The 23,171-nt window shown below is 36.1% G+C and overlaps 1 protein-coding gene across 10 annotated transcripts in view; it reads left to right on the top strand.

Moving 5' to 3' along the window:
- The window catches only part of SIPA1L1 (signal induced proliferation associated 1 like 1), a 314,212-nt gene that overhangs the window by 205,021 nt on the left and 86,020 nt on the right, over positions 1-23,171 (top strand). For all 10 annotated transcript variants that reach the window (XM_072629234.1, XM_072629230.1, XM_072629229.1 and 7 more), the window contains exons 9-12: positions 2,616-2,719; positions 5,229-5,386; positions 15,949-16,525; positions 17,224-17,498. In XM_072629234.1, the coding sequence (XP_072485335.1) occupies positions 2,616-2,719; positions 5,229-5,386; positions 15,949-16,525; positions 17,224-17,498 (1,114 nt within the window). The remainder of the gene's footprint in view (positions 1-2,615; positions 2,720-5,228; positions 5,387-15,948; positions 16,526-17,223; positions 17,499-23,171) is intronic.

Here is a 23,171-nt window from a genome sequence, read left to right as displayed (position 1 = left end):
TCCCTCTTGTATGTGAGATGATTTGCTACATTCTACCTCTTCCTTTCTCTTACTCCTAGTACATTTCATTCAACAGTAAATTTTATTTTTTTTAGGTATTCTCCTTTCATATTCAGCTTACCCTGTGCCCTCTGTCTGTGTGTACATACACACAAACACACACACACACACACACACACACACACACACACACACATTTAATGAGTTCCTTAAGGCTTCTCTTTCCTCTTTACCTTTTCATGTTTCTCCTGATTCTTGTATTTGAAACAAATACAAAAACAAAAAATTTAGCTCTGGTGTTTTCGACCAGAATGCTTGGAAGTCCTCTGTTTTGTTGAAATTCCATTTTTTTCCCTGAAGTATTATACTCAGTTTTGCTGGGTAGGTGATTCTTGATTTTAATCCTAGCTCCTTTGACCTCTGAAATATATTCCAAGCCCTTCAATCCCTTAGTGTAGAAGCTACTAAATCCTATGTTATCCTGATTGTATTTCCACCATATTGAATTGTTTCTTTCTGATTGTTTGTAATATTTTCTCCTTGACCTGGGAACTCTGGAATTTGGCTGCATTCTTTCCATTTCTGATTTATCTTCTGGTTTTGAATATCAGGGCAGTTTTCCTTGATAATTTCTTGGAAGATGATGTCTAGGCTCTTTTTTTGATCATGGTTTTCAGGTAGAACAATAATTTCAAATTGTTTCTCCTGGATCTATTTTTCAGGTCAGTTGTTTTTCCAATGAGGTATGTCACATTTCTTCTGTTTTTTCATTCTTTTGTTTTTGTTTTATAATTTCTTGGTTTCTCATAAAGTCATTGGCTTCCATCTGCTCTATTCCAATTTTTAAAGAACAATTTTCTTCAGTGAACTTTTGAACCTCCTTTTCCATTTGGCTAATTCTGCTTTTTAATTCTTCTCTTCATTGGCTTTTTGGACCTCTTTTACAGTTTGGGTTAGTTTCTTTTTAAAGGTGTTATTTTCTTCAACATTTTTTTGGGTCTCCTTTAGCAAACTGTTGACCCGCTTTTCATGATTTTCTTGCATCACTCTCATTTCTCTTCCCAATTTTTCCTCCACCACTCTTACTTGATTTTCAAAATCCTTTTGATCTCTTCCATGGTCTGAGACCATTGCATTTTTTTTTTTTAGAGGTTTTGGATGTAGAAGCCTTGACTTTGATGTCTTCCTCTGATGGTATGCTTTATTCTTCCTCATCTGAGAGGATAGAAGAAAATGCCTTTTCACCAAGAAAGTAATCTACTATAGTCTTATAGCCCTTTTTTGGGCATTTTCCCAGACAATTACTTGACTTTTGAGTCCTTTGTCAAGTGGAGGGTATACTTTAGGGACCTGTAAGTTCTCAGTTCCTCTAAAGTGGCACAATCAGACGAAAGGAGTTTACTTCTCTCCTGGCCTGTGCTCTGATCTGGGAGCAACCACATGCACTCTTTTCTGTCCAGGATCTGCGAGTAGGATTCCCTCTCCAGAGCTTCCACCAGCTCCACCACACCAGTGCTCCTCCTCACCCCAGGACCATCACTCAGGACTGAGACCTATATCAGCAGCTGGATTCCCCCATGGTCTTTAGGCCCAGGGCTGCAAAAGTGGATGCTGCTGCCACCTTGGGGCAAGGGCTGGGATCAGACCCCACACCCTCTCACCTAGGTGAAAGAGCTTTCTCACTGACCTTTGAAGCTGTTTTTGGTGTTTATGGGTTGAGAAATATGGGATCTGCAGCTGCTCCCCGTGATTCTGTGCCCTGAAGTCTACTCCATTGTGGTCCAGGCTGGTGAGCTGTGTTCTACTCCTGGCCTAGTGAGATAGACCTTTCCTTTTGGCCTTCCAGGCTGTCTTGGGCTGGAAATCTCTTTCCCTCTTGTCGTTTTGTGGCTTCTGCTGCTCTAGAATTTTTTTAGTCATTTTTTACAGGTATTTTATGGGCTATCCTATTTTTGTTTTCTTAAAATATAAATGGTTTTCATAAACATAAATTTATATGCTCAAGTGTGAAGCTTTAGCATAATATTTTAGCTTTCTTTTTGAGACATCTAATTGAAATGATCAAGTAATATCAGGTTTGGGGGAAGATTAGATGATGTAGCTATTGTGTTTCACAAGAGCTTCAGCTAAAGTTCCTTACAGCTTTTAACATTTCAAGGGTATGGATAAATGCGACAAAAATCAGAGGCAGATTGTATCACCATTCCCTGTAATCCAATAAACACCTCACATGCATTACTAGAGCTTAATAAAGAAAGAATTTGGTCATTTCATTGTATTTTTTTGTATTTTTTGCTTCTGATACCAGACATTTTGTTGGCAAATTTATTCCAAAACTCAAAATCATTTGTTTTAAGGGAAAGGAGCTTGCTTATTTTATGGAAAAAGGTCAAAGTAGAGGAGGACAAGATTCTAAAGAGTAGTAGAACTTTCCATAAAGACTTGCTTTTGCCATGCTACAGAAACCCTTATTATATAGCTGCCTATTAGTTAAAAGGTTATAATTCTCTGAAGAATAATAGAACTTGGTAAGAATTTCTTAGTCACCAATAATTTACTCATATTTTAAGCGATAGTAGTAATTTATTTCATTTATAAATGTTTTTTTCTTGCAGCTGATTCAACTGGTACCCATTCTCTTTATACAACATACAAAGACTATGAAATCATGTTCCATGTATCTACTCTGCTGCCATATACACCTAACAACAAGCAACAGGTAGGACACCAATGCTATTTACATCTCCCACGTTTCATTTCCCCAAAAGCCTAAGTGGCAGAATCTCAAAATATCAAACCAGAATTTAATGTTGCACCTGTCACAGCAGCAGGAAGCATTCTACTTTGTGGAAGTAAGGACTGGCAAATGAGCTAAAAACAAATGAAGAGACAAATTCTAGGTTAACAACCAGGCGGGTAGCTTTGTGAATTAATTATTTGCCTTTCACCCACGGGGATTGAGGTTTCCATGAAATCAGAAGAGAACAAGTTGAAATAATGGTGATTAGATGTCTCTGCGGGATTTCAAAGAACATGTATGTGTGGGTGATGTTTCATCTCAGGAAGCCTAAGTACAAAAATCAAGACAATCTAATGTTTCCTTACAAATTGCAGAGCAGGTTTAAAGAGAAATAAAAATAAATGGCTAATGGAAGTAGCTCTTGTTCTTTGTTACAAGTATTCATCTGCTAACAAAAGTGAACCTTTACCCAGAATCTAGTTGCAAGGGGAGGCATGTGATTGTGTGTAAGCAATTGAAAATCTATGGTATCGAAGTTGGAATACAGAGATGTCATTGGTCAAGAGTCATGTCCTTTCAACAGATGTTGAAAATTCCAGCCATGGTCCAGTTTTACAAATACTTAAAATGCCATTTTTGTTAACCAAGATTATCACCCTATCTCCAGCTCCTTGTGTGAAAAACTCATAGTTTTAAAATATTTCATCTGAATACTGTTATTCAGGGCCTTTCTCTTAAGCAACAAATTTAAAGAAGAAGAAAATTTGTTTAGATAAGAGTTGGACAAATAGTGCTTTACAATTTCCATAATACTTCTATCACAATGACCTTATGAGATGGGTACTGCAAATATTATTTCCATTTTGCAGATTAGAAAACTGAGGCTTAGATGGGTTATGATATGGCCAGGGTCACAGAGTGGTACTCACCCTCCCTCTGAATCCTGTGTTCTTTCTAATCTATGCCTCTTCTTTGTGGTTCTATTTCTTTTTTAAAAATCTTATTTTTATTGATACCTTTTATACTTCACATTTTTTTCTGTAACTATCTTTTCCCTTTCCCTGCCCAGTATGCCCCTCTTTGTAACACACATAGTAAAAGGGAGAAGTAGTAATTGAGCAAAAAAAGACCATTTTTGAGATATACCATTCTCCACATCCATAAATCTCTACCCCTCCAATGAAGAGAAGGTGCATTTTCTTATCTCCTCACCAGGACCCAAGATGCATGTTATAATTACACAGCATTTAGTTTCTCTCTTTTTGTCCTCCCCTTACCCCTCCCTTTTACATTATTTTACTCTTTACCAGTTTTCAAATTTCTTTTTAATTATACTTTTTAAATTGAGTTTTTTAAAAATCCTAGTTTTACTTATTTTACCCTTTTCATTGTATATATTTTCTCATTTCCATTGCTTTATTTATAATCAAAAGAACAAAGTATTTGTAAGAGCCAGTTGGCACTTCAGAAACAAAAAGTAAACTTTGACTTTTGTTCAAATTTAAGATAAAATATTATGTCCGTATAACAGAATGTGGTAAAGAGAAAGTAATTAGTATTCTGGATATTCAGAAATAGAACTGTGGCCTAATATATTAATGAGCTTTTGTCTACAGGAAAAGAGTTCTTTATTAGATATTTATATTGGCATTCCTAATTATTTTATGAAGTAAAAAGAACACTTTTTTGGGGGGGAGGGTTAGTTACTGTAGAAATTTACTCTTCAAAAATGTCTTTGAATACTGTGTTTAATTCTAAGTACTATCAGACTGATAATTTTGTCTATTAAGAAAGAAGATGATGTGTTCTGTTGTATATTTTCTCATGGAGAATGTTGAAACACTTAATAAGAAGGACCATTTTTGAAACCTAGTCTCTAATTTTTTGTTTTGTTTTTTTAAAATTTGAATGCTATCACTCAAAAATGACTTTTTTCTGTGAAGCAGCAAATAGCCTTTCGAAGCAGTTTTCATCATAATTAGAAGAACTATTTAAGCTTGAAATTTAGCCTATTTCAAAATTGTTCTATCATTCCAGAATGTTATTAATTTCTATGTCATTAGTTTGCACTAGTAAAACTGTATTTTAAATTGCCCTAGCAAAATTTTTTTTGATGAATCTAACTAAAACAGCATGTAAATTGTATTGTAATTACTTTAGTAGTTTCATCATTAAGAATCTTCCCTCTCTCAGTCTCTTCCTTATGTGAGAATTAAAGCTGTTGATATGAAAAACTGGTATGTAGTCATGCTGGGATGTTGTCTTTAATACATCCAAGATTGGCTTAAAATTCCTATGCATTCTCTGAAAGTGTCAAAATTTCCTTTTCTCATTTCCTTTAATTTAGGAAAGTATAAAGCAAAAGAAAATTTTGACAGTAGCTATTGGATTTCCTTAATGTTAGTAATCTGTAATTAATTTTTTAATATAGAAAAGAAAGTGGAAAAAAAGATAGCCTCAGTGAAAATATTTTCGTTTTCTTTTTTAGCTCCTACGAAAGAGGCACATTGGAAATGATATTGTAACGATAGTTTTTCAAGAACCCGGAGCCCAGCCCTTCAGCCCAAAGAACATTCGTTCTCACTTCCAGCATGTTTTTGTCATTGTCCGAGTTCATAATCCCTGCACTGATGGTGTCTGTTACAGGTAGCTATTTCTACTGCGTCAGTGAGGGGATGGCAGGAAATTGGCTAATGGTTGGACACAAGGTGTCCTTGTCCAGGCTTACTACCTGAAATGGGATATTCTGTCTGTTATGTTCGTTGTTTGTATTGTTAGCTAGTTCTTGTGAGTAACAAAGCTCATTCTTAGATGTAATGTAGCAGCATCACTGTACTCTCTGTATTTGTTGGTTTGGACACCTGCACTCTTCCATTTGGACCTTCTTTTTGGGTGTTGTACTTCACTTACACCGTGTGGTTTAACAAATAGCTAATTGTTCATATTGCTAATTTTATTTTGCCTTTAAAAAGTTAGAGAAAAGGCATGATACATAGAAGAGGGCCATTTTTTTTAAAAGAAATTTTAAATCTTCCCAAAGCTCTCATGTAGATCTTTAATTCAGTCTGTACATTTCTGTAAATTATATGAGAGATACTGTATTATTGTATCATATTAAAAGTTGACAACATAGTCATAATTTCATAATTAAATAACAGTTAATCAGTCCATGAGTGCCATGTTTTAGGTATATATGTCTGGCGGTCTTTATACAAATGATGCACCCCAAATTGTTGCCCTTTTGACACATGCAAGAAATAGTCAATGGATGGTAGTTACTTTTAAAATATGGAGATTGGTGTTCTGTTATTTCAGGATAGTTACAGTGGATATTGAAGGAGAGAGATGGCAAGTGGGAGAAATGAGGAGGAGTTGAACAAAAACAAAGTTTGAGGTGGTGATGAGAAGACTCACATTTTGGAAACGCTTTTATCTTCTCCTGCTCTTTTCACTGATCATCTCCCTAAGCTTGACACTTTGGCCCTTGGTTACTTTTTAAATAATAGCTGTCCCTCAAAGAGCCAACTGTTCTAAAAGGTGTACAAAACAGAGTTGCATCTGGTGGTAATTGTTTTTTCAGTCAGATCTGATTCCAAATCTTTCCTGCAAGGACTTTTTAATAAACTAAAGCTCTCTCTTCAACATCTTACAGGTTTATTTCTCTTTTAATACATGTTGTTTTTTCCTCAGTGGAATGTAAGTTTCTTGAGGCTAAGGAATGGGGTTTTTTTGGTCTCTTTATCCCAAGCATCTTTCATGATGCCTTGAACATAGAAATGCTTATTAAATGTTTGTTGAATTAAAAATACATAAAAGTATAATCTCTTGAGGTCTTAAGTTAATGTATTATTACATATAGAAAAATGGAAATATCAGTCAAATGGTAGAGCCCTCCAAAATATGAAAATATAAGATATCTGTAACCCACTGGATCCTAGATATAATGCAGGGCAAAGTATAATCCGGGTTAACAAAGGGAGAAAAATCAATTACAACTTGCTTTTAAGTCTTCTTCCTCCTACTATTTCATTTGCCATTCTGTTAGAAACAATTACTCTAGTAATTTAAAGGACAGAGAAGTCACTATGAGCTTGTCCAATTATTAAAGAATTTGTGATTAAAAAAAAGACCTGAGCTGAATTTTGAAGTCTGAACTGGTAGAGAGGAAGGGGAAGAGCATTCTTTTTAGTGTATGAATTTAGATCAGAGGAAACAAGTGTGGCTAGAAATTCAGGTGCAGAAAATGAAGTCAGTATAAGGTTACAGAGGTCATGCTTATCAATTTTTTAGATGACTATTGACAGGAATACATGGTAACATTAGCTGACACCATAGGGAATAAAATAGGGTTAAAAGTCCTACATTTAGGTTGAAAAAATGAACTGTGCCAGTACAAAATGGGAGGAGAAGAGATAAAGTCAATAAGTCTAGATGTTTATTTTTAAAAAGGAAAAGATCCTTGGGGTTTTAGTAATCTGGCAGCTGGGTATGTTTAAGCAATAGAATATTGGAGACAAAAGCATCAGGGCAGCATCAGGTTGCATTCATAGAAATAATGTCCAAAAATTTTAAATGACCATCTTCCCATAGTCTGCATAAGTCTGGTTACATCTGGAGTGCTGTATTTATTTCAGAGAGCCGTATTTTAGAAAAGGTGTGGTCAGGTTGGAGTGTGTACCTAGAAGAGTCTTCAAAATGGTGGGAGAGCTCAAAACTGGGCCATATGAGGGTCATTTTGAGAAGCTGAGGCTTTTTAGTCTAAAGAAGAAAAGACATATCTGGGGTGGAGGTATGACAGAGCTGATAAATGTCTTCAGATATTCAAAGGTTGCCTGTGGAAAGGAATGAGACAGATTTGCTTGTATCTAGAGGGTAGAGCTAGAAGCAACGTGTATGGAAGTCACAGATTTTTACAAATTGTGGCCTTTGAAGAAAATCTTTCTGATAAAACTTACCTCAAAACAGAATAGGTTAAGGAAGTAGTTTCCCTATCATTGTACATATTCAAGAACGCTAGAAATGACTACTTGTTGGGAAGTTTGTAAAGGAGAAGACTACATGGTTTTTGAGGTCTCTTTTGAACTATGAGTCTGTGATCCTTAATGTTTTTCTATCTTCTCTCATGTTCTTTTCCCTCAGCAATGAAGCATGGAGAAAGCTGAAATACTATACCACTGGTCTGTCACATTTTCTCTCCTTTCTATACATTATTTAAAATATCTTTCCCATTGACTTCCCTGATTCCTAAAATTCGTACATTGCCTGTTAATTTACATAGAAATATTGAACACTATAGTTAAGAGTTTTCTGGAAGAGTACACAGAACAAATTATCAGCTTTCAGCCCCTTCCTTCTTGTTAATTTGTTAGGTTAGCTCGATTAGTTGGAAGAGTCTTGAGGGAATGAAACAGATGACAGATTATATTAGGGGAGGTGAGTGAGAAAGAGCATGAAATCAAGGGGTATTGTCTGGAGAAGTCATGCCCCCAACAGAAATACTATTCCTTATGTTTAAAGGCCTTGGGCCTTTGGTGGACAGTGGATGGACTGCTAAGGCAAGGGACAGGGGCTCAACAAAGGAGGCAGAGGAATACCCAAATGGTGTAGGGCTTCTTCATAATTTTCCTTGTGCTCTTCCATACTTTCATGACTAATTAATTCCTCCCTCTCATTGGAAAGATCTGCACTTGGACTTTAAAATTTATAATAGATCTCCTCAGGCTCTAGTACACTACCTCCTGTTAATTTTGTACATTATAAAAATGTATATATTGTAAAAAGGTACATGTATATGTACATAATATATTTTTCCACTGTAAAGCTTAGTTAAGCATCCTTAATAAATATTAGTGATTGGTGGAAAATAAGATATTGCCATAACCCTATGACAGCCTTAGAATACTTTTTAATCTATAGGATAAAAGAAATAAATACGGAATTTGGAAATACTTAATCCAGTCTGAATTGGATGGTCATTTGAATCTAGCAACTGCCTAGAAATATTTGAATCCATTTTCCATAAAGCAAGGTTAATTCAGCTAATTTTGTACGTTTTGTACCCTGAGGAGTTTTTGTACCATTGGAAGAAAACTTAAACTATTCCAGTTGTCATTGAGAAGTCTCTTCTTTTGAAGATCTTGGCAAATCAGGGTATAAGGTGAAATTAAAATAATTCAAAAGAACTAATAAGACTGAAACATTAGTCCTTGATTTCCATCACAGAAGAAAGTCTTGAGAAACACAGGTAGTCAAATACCCCTCTTGAGGAATAGCTGTAGAGTTCACTTACAGTCACTTCATTTGGTTATCTTCACTTGATCCGTAGCTGTTTCAGCTATTTCCGCCATGATTTTTTTCTTCAGGGGTGGCTGTGGGGGCAGGGCGTAGAAGCAGGGCTGGCAGTATCTATAGTCAAGAGCACAGGAACAGGCCTGACCTTAGCATCTACCGAATAATAAGGTCATCTTTTATTAACTAGCACAGGTGAGTTAGAAGTCTTTAAATGTTGGTCTGAGTTTAGGTTTTCTATGAGTAGGGAATAATTTGTGTTTCTTGAACATGGAAATGGCATGATGAAAACCTGGTTTTAAGGGAAATGAATCTGGTAACAGGATATAATCTGGTAGTAGAATGAAACTAGAAGCAGAAAAACAAGTTAGGAGATCTGGGTTGATGAATGCTTTGACTTGTGTAGACATATACTTAAATATGCTACGAAGAATTACTACAGGGGAAAAATAATTCATTGATTATGGAGAAGGTCATTTTGAATTATGTGAATTATAGAATACTATAGCAATTCATCTCTCTGAAAGTTACTTAAACAGCAGCCTCAACTACCTAGAGCAGCTAAGAATTACCATGTAAGCAAGGCCAAGCAAAATGGGTGTCATCAAGGCCATGCCCTAAAGGTCACAAAATTTTACCTAATGGAAAAAGAGTCTCATTTTGACCATATTTAATCTAATTTTAGACAGACTTAAAATGAAATCGGTGGTTGTTTCCCAGCTAATGGCAGAATAAAAAGCAACAAATTAGATGAGTAAGAGAAGGGATTGTACAGACAGTTACAGCTTTGAGATGGGGCAACCTAATATAACAAAAAAGAGGGCAGAAAAAATTTTGTATGTGTGTATGTACCTGTGTATATATACCCACACAAGCATACATATGTGTCTACACATACGTAACTGTGAGATTCACATAGATAAAATGCTATCCACACGCATACACTACTATGTTAATAGTAGAATCCGAACTAGAACCCAATTTTCCTGATTCTTGTTCAGTGGTTTTTCTGTTTAGGTTGGACAAGGCATGATTATCAAGAATTCTGAGTGGGTAGCATCCAGATTAATGAAGTACTATTACCAGTATTGGAAAATTTGAAAGTCAAATTAGTCTTCATTGTGCCATCTAAATTCCAAATAACAAAGATACTCCACAATACCATAAATTGTATTATTTCTAGAAAAATTTCTAGATCATCCTCTATTTGTTTTCTTGCTGAATTTATTTTTTATGTTAAAAAGCTGAGTTTGGTTATCATCTATCTAAAATAGTGAATCATAAATAATCATATGCTAAAGGCTCAGGTTATTTCTTCCTTTCATTACAAGGCATTGTAATTATTATTAGGTTTTTATTACATGAAATAACCATCTTTTTCTAATGTTCCAATAACAAATAGACTTTAGAAAGCCATTGAATTTGAAGACTTGAGAAACAGATAGTGAGATGATTTTTATGCTAGTGTTCCCTCCGGAGTGTTTTGTTTTAACATTATTTTTTAATAAAATCACATCTGCTTCTTAGAGGAGGGAAAACCAAATTGAGGAGCTGATATTATTAATTTCAATGAGAGACATTAAATCCTTCTGAGTGCTAGAATTTTACCTTTTTTATCCTGGCAGCATAGATTTGAATGTCTTCTTACACATGGAGTTTTAAATGGTCATTCATGGAATTTTAGAACTAGAAGGGACCTTTGATGTTATCTATTACAATTCTTTTATTTTAAAGTTAAGGAAACTGAAACTGAGAGACTTTGATTCAGAGCACACAGTGCTTAAGTAATCATTTGATTTATGACAAAAAGAATTTGTTTTTTAGCTAAATAGATGAATAAAGAAGAAACAAAGAAAAGGATGGACTACTGCTCAGGGCATAAGTACTTGACTCATTTTTCTTCTGTTCTCTTTGAGAATAATCTTTGTACTAGAAAGGACAGTACAACAATAGCTCATGGGGAACAGAAAACCCAAGAAAAATACACGGTAAGAGAGACCCTAATAGTCCTTAATGACTTCAAGTCAACAGCCTCAAAAAAATACAAAATTGGCAAGTGAGGTTGTTGAGATCCAGTCACTCATCTTTGAGATATTACAGAGGATGTGATGGGGGTCAGGGGGAAAGGAAGTCTTCCTGAACTAGAGAATGACAAATGGCTTGCTTTTTGAAAAGGAAAAGAGTGGAGTACGTAAACTACAGACAAATGAACTTCAATTTTGGGGACAATTCTAGCACACTGTGGTATGGTTGTTGATTTTTTTAACCTTGTGATCAAGTGGCATTTATTTTTTTCTTGTAAATAGTATTTCATTTTTTCCAATTACATGTAAAGATAGTTTTCAGCGTTCATTTTTTATGAGATTTTTAGTTTCAAATCTTTTCTCCTCGTCCTTTCTATCCCCCCTCCCCAAGATGACAAGGATTCTCATATTTGTTACACATGTGCAATCATGTAAACATATTTCCACATTAGTCATATTGTGAAAGAAGAAGCAGAACAAAAAAGAACAGCCACAAAGAAAAAGTGAAAATAGTATACTTCAATCAGCATTCAGACTCCACAGTTTCCCCTCTGGATACAAGTAGCACTTTTAGCATTTCACTTGCTATGAAAATTGTTCCCCAGCTTTCTGCTTTCCTTCTCATCTTGGTTGTGTTGGTTTAGTTTGTGCAAAACATTTTAATTTAATATAATCAAAATTATCCATTTTGCATTTCATAATGTTCTCTATCTTGTTTGGTCATGAATTCTTCGCTTCTCCATAGATCTGGCTAGTAAACTATTTCTTACTTTCCTAATTTGCTTATGGTATCAGCCTTTATTTCTAAATCATGTAGCTATTTTGACCTTATTTTGGTGTACAGTTTGAGATGTTGGTCCATGCCTAGTTTCTGCCATACTGTTTTCCAGTTTTCCCAGCAGTTTTTGTCAAATAGTGAGCTCTTATCCCAGAAGCTGGAGTCTTTAGGTTTTTCAAGCAGTACATTACTACTGCTGTGTGTTTCTATTTGTGTACCTAGTCTGTTCCACTGATTCACAAGTCTATTTTCTTAGCCTGTACCAAATAGTTTTGATGATTGCTACTTTATAATATAGTTTTAGATCTGGTATGGCTAGGCCACCTTCCTTTGCATTTTTTTTTCATAAATGCCCTTGAGATTATTAACCTTTTGTTCTTCCAGATTAATTTTATTATTTTTTTCTACTAGCACACTGTTAAAATGATGGTTAGTTAACGTCTGGAAAAGGAAGTGATGATCTTCAGCATAGTTCCATTGAGAGCATGTCATGACAGACTAAGTTCATATAGTACAGATAGAGCTGACAGGCATTTGACTAAGTCTTTCTTTCTTGTCTTATTCTTTTTGACAACATGGAGAGAAATGAGACAGATGATGGTGCAGTTAGGTAGATTTAGAATTGGTTGACTGGCCCCATCATCTACAGAGTAGTTATTAATGGATACAAAGCAGAATGTTAGGATATTTTTGGTGGAGTATGCCAGAGAGCTATCCTTGGCCAATGCTATTGTGTTGTTTTTTTTTTTTTTTAAGTGATTTGGATAAAGCATAGAATAGGGAATGGAAGGGAAAAGAATGAGCATTTATTAAGCACCAGAGACTGCTATTTATTAAGTGCCAGACACTATACTAAGTACTTTACAAGAATTATCTCTTTTGAGCCTTACCGATACTATGCTTATAAAATTTGCATATTACACAAAGCTCAGTGAAAAAGATGACACATCAGATGATGGAGTTTGAATCAGAAGAATATTGCTTTAAGCTAGACTGTTGAGCTTCGTCTAATGGAATGAAATTTAATTGGGTAAATTTAAAGTTTTACACTTGAGCCCTAGAAAATCAACATGACAAGTTCAAGTGTGTTTAGCAGTACATCTGAAAAAGATCATGGTGTTTTAGTGGACTATAAACTCAACATGAATCAACACTGTGAAGTTTCAGCCAAAAGAGCTTATATGATCATAGACTTCATTAACAGAATTTTTATTTATGTATCTATAGATATAGATATATAGATATAGACATATATCGTATGTAGAATTAGGAAGATGCTAGTCTTACCATGTTCTGCCTTGACTAAACTATATTTGGAATAGCATCTTCATTTCTTGTTTCTTTTTCAGTTATTTCCAACTCTTTGCCACTCCATTTGGGATTTTCTTGACAGATACTGGAGTAGTTTGCCATTTCTTTTCCAGCTCATTGTACAGATGAGAAAATTGAGGCGAATAGGGTTAAGTGACTTGTCCAGGGTCACACAGCTAGTGAATATCTGAGACCAGATTTGAACTCAGGTCTTCCTGGCTCCAGAGCCAGTGCTCTATCAACTGTACCACCTAGATGCCCCTCTTCATTTCTGGGTACTGTATTTTATGAGGTACTGTATTTTATTATTGATAACCTGGAGAATGTCTAGAGTAGGTCATTTGGGAAAATGAGAGGCCTCAAATTCAGTGCCATTATTAGAATTGATTAAAACACCTTTAGGTATTTAATGTAGCCTAGACTTAAGGAGTAACATGATTACAGCAGTTAAAATGCATTCAATTGTTCAGGCTCAAAGATTCAGGTTTCGGTTGTACCATATAGGTACTCTGAAGTCTCTTGCAACACCTGATCTGCGAAGTAAAATTATCTATGCTTACACATCTCGCTAGAGGTAGAACTTATCTCCTGACTTGAGTTCAACATCAGAGTAAAATTTTGTAGGACTTGCCATTCAAACCACATTGTTCTCTGTTAACCAGAAATGCTGCTTTTCTATTAATTAGTCCTTTAAAACTGAACTGTAATTCTTAAGGAACTTTACCCTGATTTCTCTATTCAGGAAAAAAAAAATATAATACTTATACTTTTTTTCATCATAAAGGGTTATTTTGTTGCTCTTTTAGATACAACCATTAAGTATTTTGAAATGCTTAAGACATAACACTAAGTATAATTAATAGAGACTTTTCTAACTTAAGGCTTAAGATTAAGGTTAAGGTTTGCTAGTATGCATTTTATTATAGTGCCAGGAACATCCTTATTTATACTGAAGTGTTGATCCTCATTTGCTATCTTTATATGTGCAGTATTCATTTTCCAGTAGTCAAAGCCAAGGTTACCTCAAGCAAATCTTTCAATAATTTAAAATATTCAGATAAATATATGCATGTTTCTGTGCATATAAAAATGCACATTTGTATAAATATACATATAAAACATATAAAATCTCTATTTTAAATAGAAATCTGAAAACACTTTGGAAGTTGCCTGAATGTCCATAGTAATGCATTAAATTTATAAAAAAGAATTAACTTTTATGACAAGAGAATACTTGACTATTTTTAATATGAGCAGTTAGATTCTGAGAAAAGTATAAAAATGTTTTATATATTAGGTTCAGTGATTCCAGGCTTCTAAAATAAGACAGACAAACCTTGGTGAGAGAGTAAAGAAGGTCTTAGGACAAGATATGAAGTTTTGGTTTTCCTTGTGTAATGTACAAGGAAGGCAATTGTATTTCAGATAATTTCATTGCTTTTTCTTCTCTCTTTACTTTCCAATTCTTTTTTTTTCTTTGCAATAGCCCTTCTCCCTGCGCCCCCCCCCCTTTTTTTTAAAGTACCCAGTATTTCTTTCCTGGTATAATTGGTATAAATTTCATAATTCTTTCATCATGTCCACTTCTTAGACACTATTCCATTTGAAGGAGACAAAACTTACAGATACTGGTAAATCAGACTAGATTTGTTAAGGGCAGTGGATAAAGGAAAACTTTATTCTCACAAATAAAACTTCTTTAGACTAATCACAATAGAAGCAGAAAATATGAACAAAATTATACAATATGTCAAAAACCTCTAAATCCTTGTTTTTATTAAGAAAACAGTAAAAGTAAATCAAGATGGTTTAATTAGTTATTCAGACTTCAGGTCTTCATGATAATTTATTGAAGTTTTAGCCTCCCAAAATGATTTTTCCATTTCATTTACTTCATGTAGCTTTTGTTGGTGGTGGTTAAACTACATTTTGTCAATTTTTCTTTTGAAAAGTTTTATTGAAACCTTTTGTTTTTACATCAGTCATATAAATACACGTGCGCAGATGCGCGGCGCACACACACACACACACACACACACAAACTTAATCCACAGTCAACCATTTACATTTTTTTCCAAGGATTAGAATGCCACTATAGAGTCTGTGTAAGCACTACACTTTATACTTGAAGAGAGACTCTGTGTGTGTGTGTACACATATGTGTACTTGGAGTATTACTGGCAATAATATCCCCCTATGTAAATAGTCACTATATTTTCAAAATTAAATCTTTTATGCCAAATATCCCACATGTTTCTCGTCTCTCTTTTTAGTTTACTTTTCAGTAAAGGAAGTGCCCTCATTTTAAGAAGACTGTAGAGTGAGAAATAAAACTTCACACCCTGATAGTGTTGGGAAATATTGTTAGATACCATTTTTATTTTTGTATTCAGCAGAAATGTGTATTGTCTCTGGTAAAAAAAAAAAAGTGCATAAGAAGCATTGTGGTATAGTGGATTGAGAAGCAACCTCAAAAGGAAGAAGACCTGAGCTAAGAACTGACCTCTGACACCCTCTGGCCAAAGCTCCTCAGGGCTCCAGACAACTCTCTTAAGAGAACAAGTTGCAGGGCAGGTGTCGACCTGCATTAATAGTAGAGTTCCATCCTTTGGGAGGTCTTTATGTACCATTGAAGTCACAGGTCCTCTTCCTAGAAAAATGGACAATGTGTTACTTGTAATCTGGTAAAAGATTAAAACATCAGTCACTGTAAGTGTGCTCTTATTTAAGCCATTAAAGTAGAAAGTAGAGAAATTTAGTAATATTGGCAAAAACCTTTTTTCTCTTTTTGTTTGCTTTTCTTTCAGTGTGGCTGTAACCAGGTCCAGAGATGTGCCATCCTTTGGACCACCAATCCCCAAAGGAGTCACTTTCCCTAAGTCAAATGTGTTCAGGGACTTCCTTTTGGCCAAAGTTATTAATGCGGAGAATGCTGCTCATAAGTCTGAGAAGTTCCGTGCCATGGCTACCCGGACCCGCCAGGAGTACTTAAAAGATTTAGCAGAAAAGAATGTAACCAATACTCCCATTGATCCTTCTGGCAAATTCCCCTTTATATCTCTTGCCTCCAAGAAAAAAGAGAAATCCAAACCTTATCCTGGAGCGGAGTTCAGTAGCATGGGTGCCATTGTGTGGGGTGTCCATGCCAAAGACTACAATAAGGCTATGGAGATAGACTGCCTTCTGGGCATCTCCAATGAGTTCATAGTCCTCATTGAACAAGAGACAAAGAGTGTGGTGTTCAATTGTTCCTGCAGGGATGTAATAGGGTGGACTTCAACTGACACCAGCATCAAAATCTTCTATGAGAGAGGGGAATGTGTTTCTGTGGAGAGCTTCAACAACAACAGTGAGGATATCAAAGAGATTGTTAAAAGGTTACAGGTGAGCCTTTTCTCCTGAGTTTTGGAGTGGGTGAAATTCTGCATTAGATAAAGCTCTGCCTCCAGTGGCAGACAAAAGTACTAAAGCTTGCACTGTATTATTACCTCATCTGAAAACTGTTGAATGATGTGATGAAGAAAACCTAGCATACTTTCTCATCCTTCTTATCATTTTTTAGAAGAAAAGAAAATTAGAGGAGGATAAGTGAGCAGGATGCATTTATCATATTTCTGCGTTAGAAATCTGTTTGCGTGTGACCCAGTTCCACTGTCATTCACCTAAGGATGCCCATCTGCCAATCACTGTTACGTACATAGTTTTGGTTATTAGGGAATGGTCCTTTAATGGAACATCTGCCTTCTGTCTTGAACTTTTACTACCTTCCAGATTCAAAATGAGTGTAGACATTCAGATTTTTAGTTAACTTTTCTGCCCTTGGTTCTCCCTGCTTCTCAACAGGCATGATCCCTAATTTTTCAGTGAAGACAGAGAGACCCCCTTTTTTTAGTAGCTGGTATATTTTCCAGTGCTTTAGTAAATGTAGACCAATTGAAGGTAAAAGATCCATATTACCCTTCAGATAATTAACAATGAATAGAATTGATCGTCTCAATTATAACCTATTTTTGCATTCCTTTTTCCCCCTCAACTGAGTCCCTTCACTTTCTCAAAATGGTATCTTTTGTTTCTGTCTCTAGTTTGTGACTAAAGGATGTGAGTCAGTGGAGATGACCTTGAGGAGAAATGGGCTCGGACAACTTGGCTTCCATGTCAACTACGAGGGCATTGTGGCAGATGTAGAACCTTATGGCTATGCCTGGCAGGCAGGACTGAGGCAAGGCAGCCGCCTAGTGGAAATCTGTAAAGTGGCTGTTGCCACCCTAAGCCATGAGCAAATGATTGACCTTCTGAGAACATCAGTCACAGTAAAAGTGGTCATTATACCACCCCATGATGATTGTACCCCAAGAAGGTAAGTCGGAGGGAACAGCACAGCACCAATGGCTTCTGTTTTTAGAGCAAAGATAATCACAACTCTTTTTAGAAGAATTAAATGAGCAGGACCAGGAGAACAGTGTACATGACAGCAGCACTGTAAAAACAACTTTGAAAGCCATAAGCGGTATGATTAGTACAATGACCATTCATGGTTCCAAAGGACTGATTGTGTTTGTGTGTGTGTGTGTAGAGAGTATGTTCACACATACAGACTATATAGACATTGTGTGTGTGTATAGCCATGCACATTTGTGATAAGAAATTCACTTTTTTCTTCTCTTTTTTTAATGGAATGGAGGGGGGAAGTATGAAAAGGAGAGAGCATAGATTTCTGTTAAATTTTTTAAAAAATAAGCAAGGGATGGGGTAGCTTGGTGGCACAGAGCATAAGAGCACCAGCCCTGGAGTCAGGAGGACCTGCGTTCAAATCCAGCCTCAAACAGTTACTAGCTGTGTGACCCTGAGCAAGTCACTTAACCTCTATTACCTCTTATTTCTTCTCTACCCCACTGTCCTCCAGCAAAATAAATATAGATGAGGAGTGAAATGTTATATGAACTTTTGGATGAGGTCACTGTTTTACTCAGCTATTTTACTTTATTCTAAGAGAGGGCTCTTGAAGTGAGAATAATCTCTAAATTTTTTCATTGTAAAAACTAACATCAGCAAAACTGAAAGGAGAGACACACAAACCCTCTGGGAAGTCATAGGAACCTGGGGAAGTCACACTTGACCTCTGTGTTTTAAGCCAGAGGTGTCCAACTCTCAACAAACACTTTTAGTATCCTGCAGAGCTCTCAGATGCTGCCTAGACTACCTATTTCTGTTTGTTTGACACCACTGCTTGAGGCCTCTCTGTCAGATTGTAAGCTGCAGATACGGCACCAGTACATTGGTAGAGTAGAATGAGTTGGTTCACCTGGGAATTCCCTGTACCCATGAAATGTCATGTCCAGACCCTCCCCTTTTCCCATATATCTGAGTGTAATTAAGCTTTGGGGTAAGATAATAAAAATAAAAACTGAGGGCAGGAGAGATTGGAGTCATTAATTTAGGAAAATTCCCAGACTTTATGCCTCAGGACTGTAAAGTAGCTGTTGTACTGGAGTCTGACTTAATTCATCCTTGAGTCCTCAGTCTCCTGTGAAATGAACCATGAAGATAACACACTTTGAATGTATAATTTAAAAACATTCTGAATACTGTCAGACAGACATAATCATATGTCTCACTGTTGCCTTCCATCACTGTCTAAATGTAAGAAAAAGGTTATTCTGACCCACCTCCTTCCCATGGAGAGTTGGACTTGGCTCTTTCCAGTATAATCCAATTATCTTTCATCACATCAGCTAACAGCATTGGCTTATAGTCATCTGATTTCTCTTTGACTCCTTCACAGGTGTCAATGTACTGCTCCTATGAGGGGTACCTTAATGATTCTTAACCTGGGGTTGTACTTGTTGTTTTCTTCTTATATTTTGAATAACCGAATTTCAGTTTATCAAATTGGGTTTGTTTATATTTGGTTTTGATTGAAATCCTACTCATTTTATGCATTTTAAGACATTATTCTAAGAAAGGGTTCCTAGGGTTCACCAGACTGCTAAAGAGGGTCATGGGATTAACTGAAAAAAAGGGAAGAAGCCCTGCCCTAGATTTTGTGCCTCTGAACTACTGAGCCATTCCCAACCCTGGTGGTCATGTTAATTTTTAAACTTCAATTTCACATCAAAAATTGTCTTTGAACAAGACTTTTTGAATTAAATTTAATCAATTCTCTTTTTTTGCTATGGATTCCTTTGCCTCTGTCAGAGGTTTATTTCTTTTTAACCTCTTATTTTCAAAATCTGTTATTTCAGTTTTTCTATACCAGGGGTTCTTACCTTTTTTGTTTCATGGACCCCATTGTCAAACCTGTGAAGCCCCATGCTCAGAACAGTCTTTTCAGTTTCATGAAATAAAATGGTGTGTGTGTGTGTGTGTGTGTGTGTGTGTGTGTGTGTAAAACTTCTTCCAAGTTTTACAGGTACCCTAAAATCTATGCACATCCTACTTGGGGAGGGCTATTTGTGAATTCCACCTGAAAAACCTCTTGTTCTGGACTGTCTTCTCTTAGGTCTTCTTAAGTCAACACAGTGTTCCAAGTTTTCTTTTTCTCCATAAAACATCAACCCTAAATCTGCCACAAATATGGGTATTAGGAAATGGCTGCTTAAGGACCATACTATCATAGAATTTATGGGCTGTATGAGTGGTTTAATGGATAGAACACAGGAAACCCTAGGTTCAAATCCTGCCTCAAACTTTTACTAGCTGTGACACCCTGGGCAAATTACTTAACCTCCTCATAAATATTCATATTATTTATTTATTTTAACAAATGGGTGATGAATGATGGTGATGGATGTTAAAATGTGCTTCTGTTGCTTGAACCAAGTATCTGAGTCAGGACTTTGTGTTCCTGACAAGATTTCAAGTAGTATTACCTACCAAATGTTGCTCTAATGTGAATTATGCCCTGGTTTCAAAATAGAGTAGTGCTTCATTTATCCAGGGACATTGAGGAATAAAATGTTCCAAAAGACTAGATTTTCTAAGTAACTTAAATAAACCGGGCACTTAAAATGGCGTTAGTTATTTTAATTGTTTTAATAAAACCTATCTAAAATCTATTTCATACTGTCATGCCTTAGTAAACAGAAGATATTGAGCATTATTATTCCCTTTTTAAAAATGAATATGGAATATTAACAATATTAATTGTTGTACTCTGTTGTAAAATATACTGATGCCTTAGTGGCTCCTGCTGAGATATGGGAAAGCTACTTTCTTTTAAACAAGCACACAAAAGCACTTTCTTTTACATTAGTTTTTCTTCTATTTTATGGCTATTACCGGACTTAGCTTCATACACTTATAATTATTACTGCTTCTAATTGGCCAGCTAGAAAGTTGGTCAGAAAATCAAGCTTGTTTCAAATCAGCAGTCTTAATCTTATACAAAATAGAAAGTCAGTAGTTGCCTTGTAGGTGTTCATGAATGGGTTTTTTGATGGCATTCTCCCTCCTTGAAGACATTTTCTCCAAATCCTCTCCTTTATGTGTTTATGTCATGAAAGTGTTATTAATTTTTTTAAAATATCAAAGTATTTTTGTACATTTTATTTTCATAAACTATTCAAATGGCCTAATGATAACCCCCTTTTTAAAGTTATCCTAGCCACCACCATAATCTAGGCCCTCATCATCTCTTTCCTAGAATATTACAATATCTTTGTAATGAGTTTCCTTGCCTCCTGTTTCTCCCCTGCCCCCCAATATATTCTTCATGTAACTGCCAAATTTATATTCCTAAAATATAGATCTGATCTTATAATTCCTCTTCAGGAAAAGATTCAATGGCTCCCTCTTGCTGTTTGGATAAAGTAGAAACTTTTCTGCTTTGAATTTAAAGCTCTTCAGAACCTGACTTGAGCCTTATTTTCCAGGCTAGTTATATATTTCTTCCCCTCATTATACTCTGTGTTCCAGCCAGACTAACTTGAAACATAACTCACCATCTCACTCTCCATAGTTGCTCTTCCAGACTTTTTCACCCCTCCTCAGATCTTCCCTGGCCCCTACACTCTCTTGACTGAGAACCTTGCCTCATATGTCACTGAAAATATTGAGGTATTCACCAAAAGCTTCCTTTTGTTTCCTCATCTTCATGTCATCTGCCACTATGTCTTCCTTCATTCCTGTTTCGTGAAGAAATGACCCTACTTCTTGACAAAACCATCCCCTCTATAAGTACAACTGGGTAAGTACAGTTCCATTCCATTCCATCCTTTCTTCTCCATCACATTTCCTTCCCCTCAGTTTTGTTTAGTTAATCCTTCTTGACTGACATATCATTTCATCTTCTTCAGCAAATTGTTCCTTTTATCATTCCTCCCCCCCCCCACCTCTGGTCATACTTATTTTCAGTCTCTCCCTGTTTGCTGGCTGTTTCCTATTGCTTGTAGATACATCTGTGTCTTCTGTATCCTCATAAAACCATTGCTTGATCCATCCATCCTTGCTAATTGAGATCCATATCTCTACATCCTTTTGTGGCTAAACTCCTTGAGAACACCATCTGCAAAGTGTCTCCACTTCTCTTCTCTCTTCTTAACTCTCTACAATCTGACTTCTGACCTCATTCAACTGAACCAGTTCTCTTCTGGTTACCTTAGTGTTCTCTTAGTTGCCAAGTCCAGTGGCCTTTTCTTAATCATTATCCATCTTGAATTGTATGTAGACTTTGACATCATCGATCACCCTCTTCTCCTTGATACTCTTTTTTTCTCTCTAGATTTTTAGGACATCACTCCCTTCTGATTTTCTTTATACTTACCTGACCATTTCTTTTCAGCTGCCTTTGTTGGATTTTTATCCAAGTTATGTCCCTAACCATGAGCATACCACAAGGCCCTGTCTTGGGTCTACTTACCTACTCAGTACTGTTTCCCCTGGTGATCTCATCATTTTTCATAGATCCAATTCTCCCTCTGCTTCTGATTCTCAAAAAAAATTATTCAGTTCTAATTTCTCTACTGAACTCCACCTTTGCTTCTCCAGCTGCTTTAAAAACATCTTGAAATGGATGCTCTGGAAATACATTCAATATGTACAAAACTGAACTCATCTTTCCCCCTTCCTTATTATTGTTGAGGGTACCACCACTGTCCCAGTTCTCTAAGCTTACAACCTAGATGTCATCCTGACTCCTCACTATTTCTCACCATTCCTATATTCAATCTGTTGCCAAAGCCTGTTGATTTCTCTTTTGTAATGTTTTTCAAATACATCCCCTTCTTTGCTCTGATCCTATTACCACAGTGGTACAGGCCCTCATCTCCTTAAACTTAGACTATTGGGATAGCCTACTGGTATGTCTGCCTGCCACAAGTCTCCACTCATTCCAGTCCATCCTTCATTTAGCCACCAAAGTGATTTTCCTAAAGTGCATGTCATCCGATCCACTCCTACACCCCCACCTGTAGTGGCTCCTTATCACCTCAAGAATCAAATACCTTTAGCTTTAATAGTCCTTTATAACCAAAACCTCAACTTTCCAATCTTCTTATACTTTATACCACCCTCATTCCTCCCATATATTCTTCAATCCAGTGACACTGGTCCTCCATATTATCTCTTCACACAAGACATTCCATGTCCTGACACCATGCTTTCTCAGTGGCTGGCTCCCCTTGCCTAGAATGCTCTCCCTCCTCATTTTTGTCTCCTGGCTTCTGGTCCCTGTCAAAATCCTACCTTATACAGGAGAACCTTTCCCAATCCCTCTTAATCCTAGTGCCTCCTCTATCCTGTATATAGCTTATATTTGTCATCTCCCCCATTCAGTTGTGAACTCCTAAAGGACAGGGACTGTCTTTTGCCATTTTTTGCATCCCCAACAGTTAGCACAGTGCCTGGCACATTTTGTTTTTTAGGCTTTTCAGTCATGTTTGACTCTTCATTACTCCATTTGGGGTTTCCTTGGCAAAGATACTAGAGTTAGTTTGCTATTTTTTTCTCTACTTTATTTTAAAGATGAGGAAACTGAGGCAAATAGTGTTAAGTGACTTGCCCAGGGTCACACAGCTAGTGTCTGAGGCCATAT

Source organism: Notamacropus eugenii, chromosome 1, assembly GCF_028372415.1.
Source record: "Notamacropus eugenii isolate mMacEug1 chromosome 1, mMacEug1.pri_v2, whole genome shotgun sequence".
NCBI classification, from domain to species: Eukaryota; Metazoa; Chordata; class Mammalia; order Diprotodontia; family Macropodidae; genus Notamacropus; species Notamacropus eugenii.
Note: the sequence above shows the minus strand (reverse complement) of the source record. Positions and strands in the feature narration are given on the sequence as shown.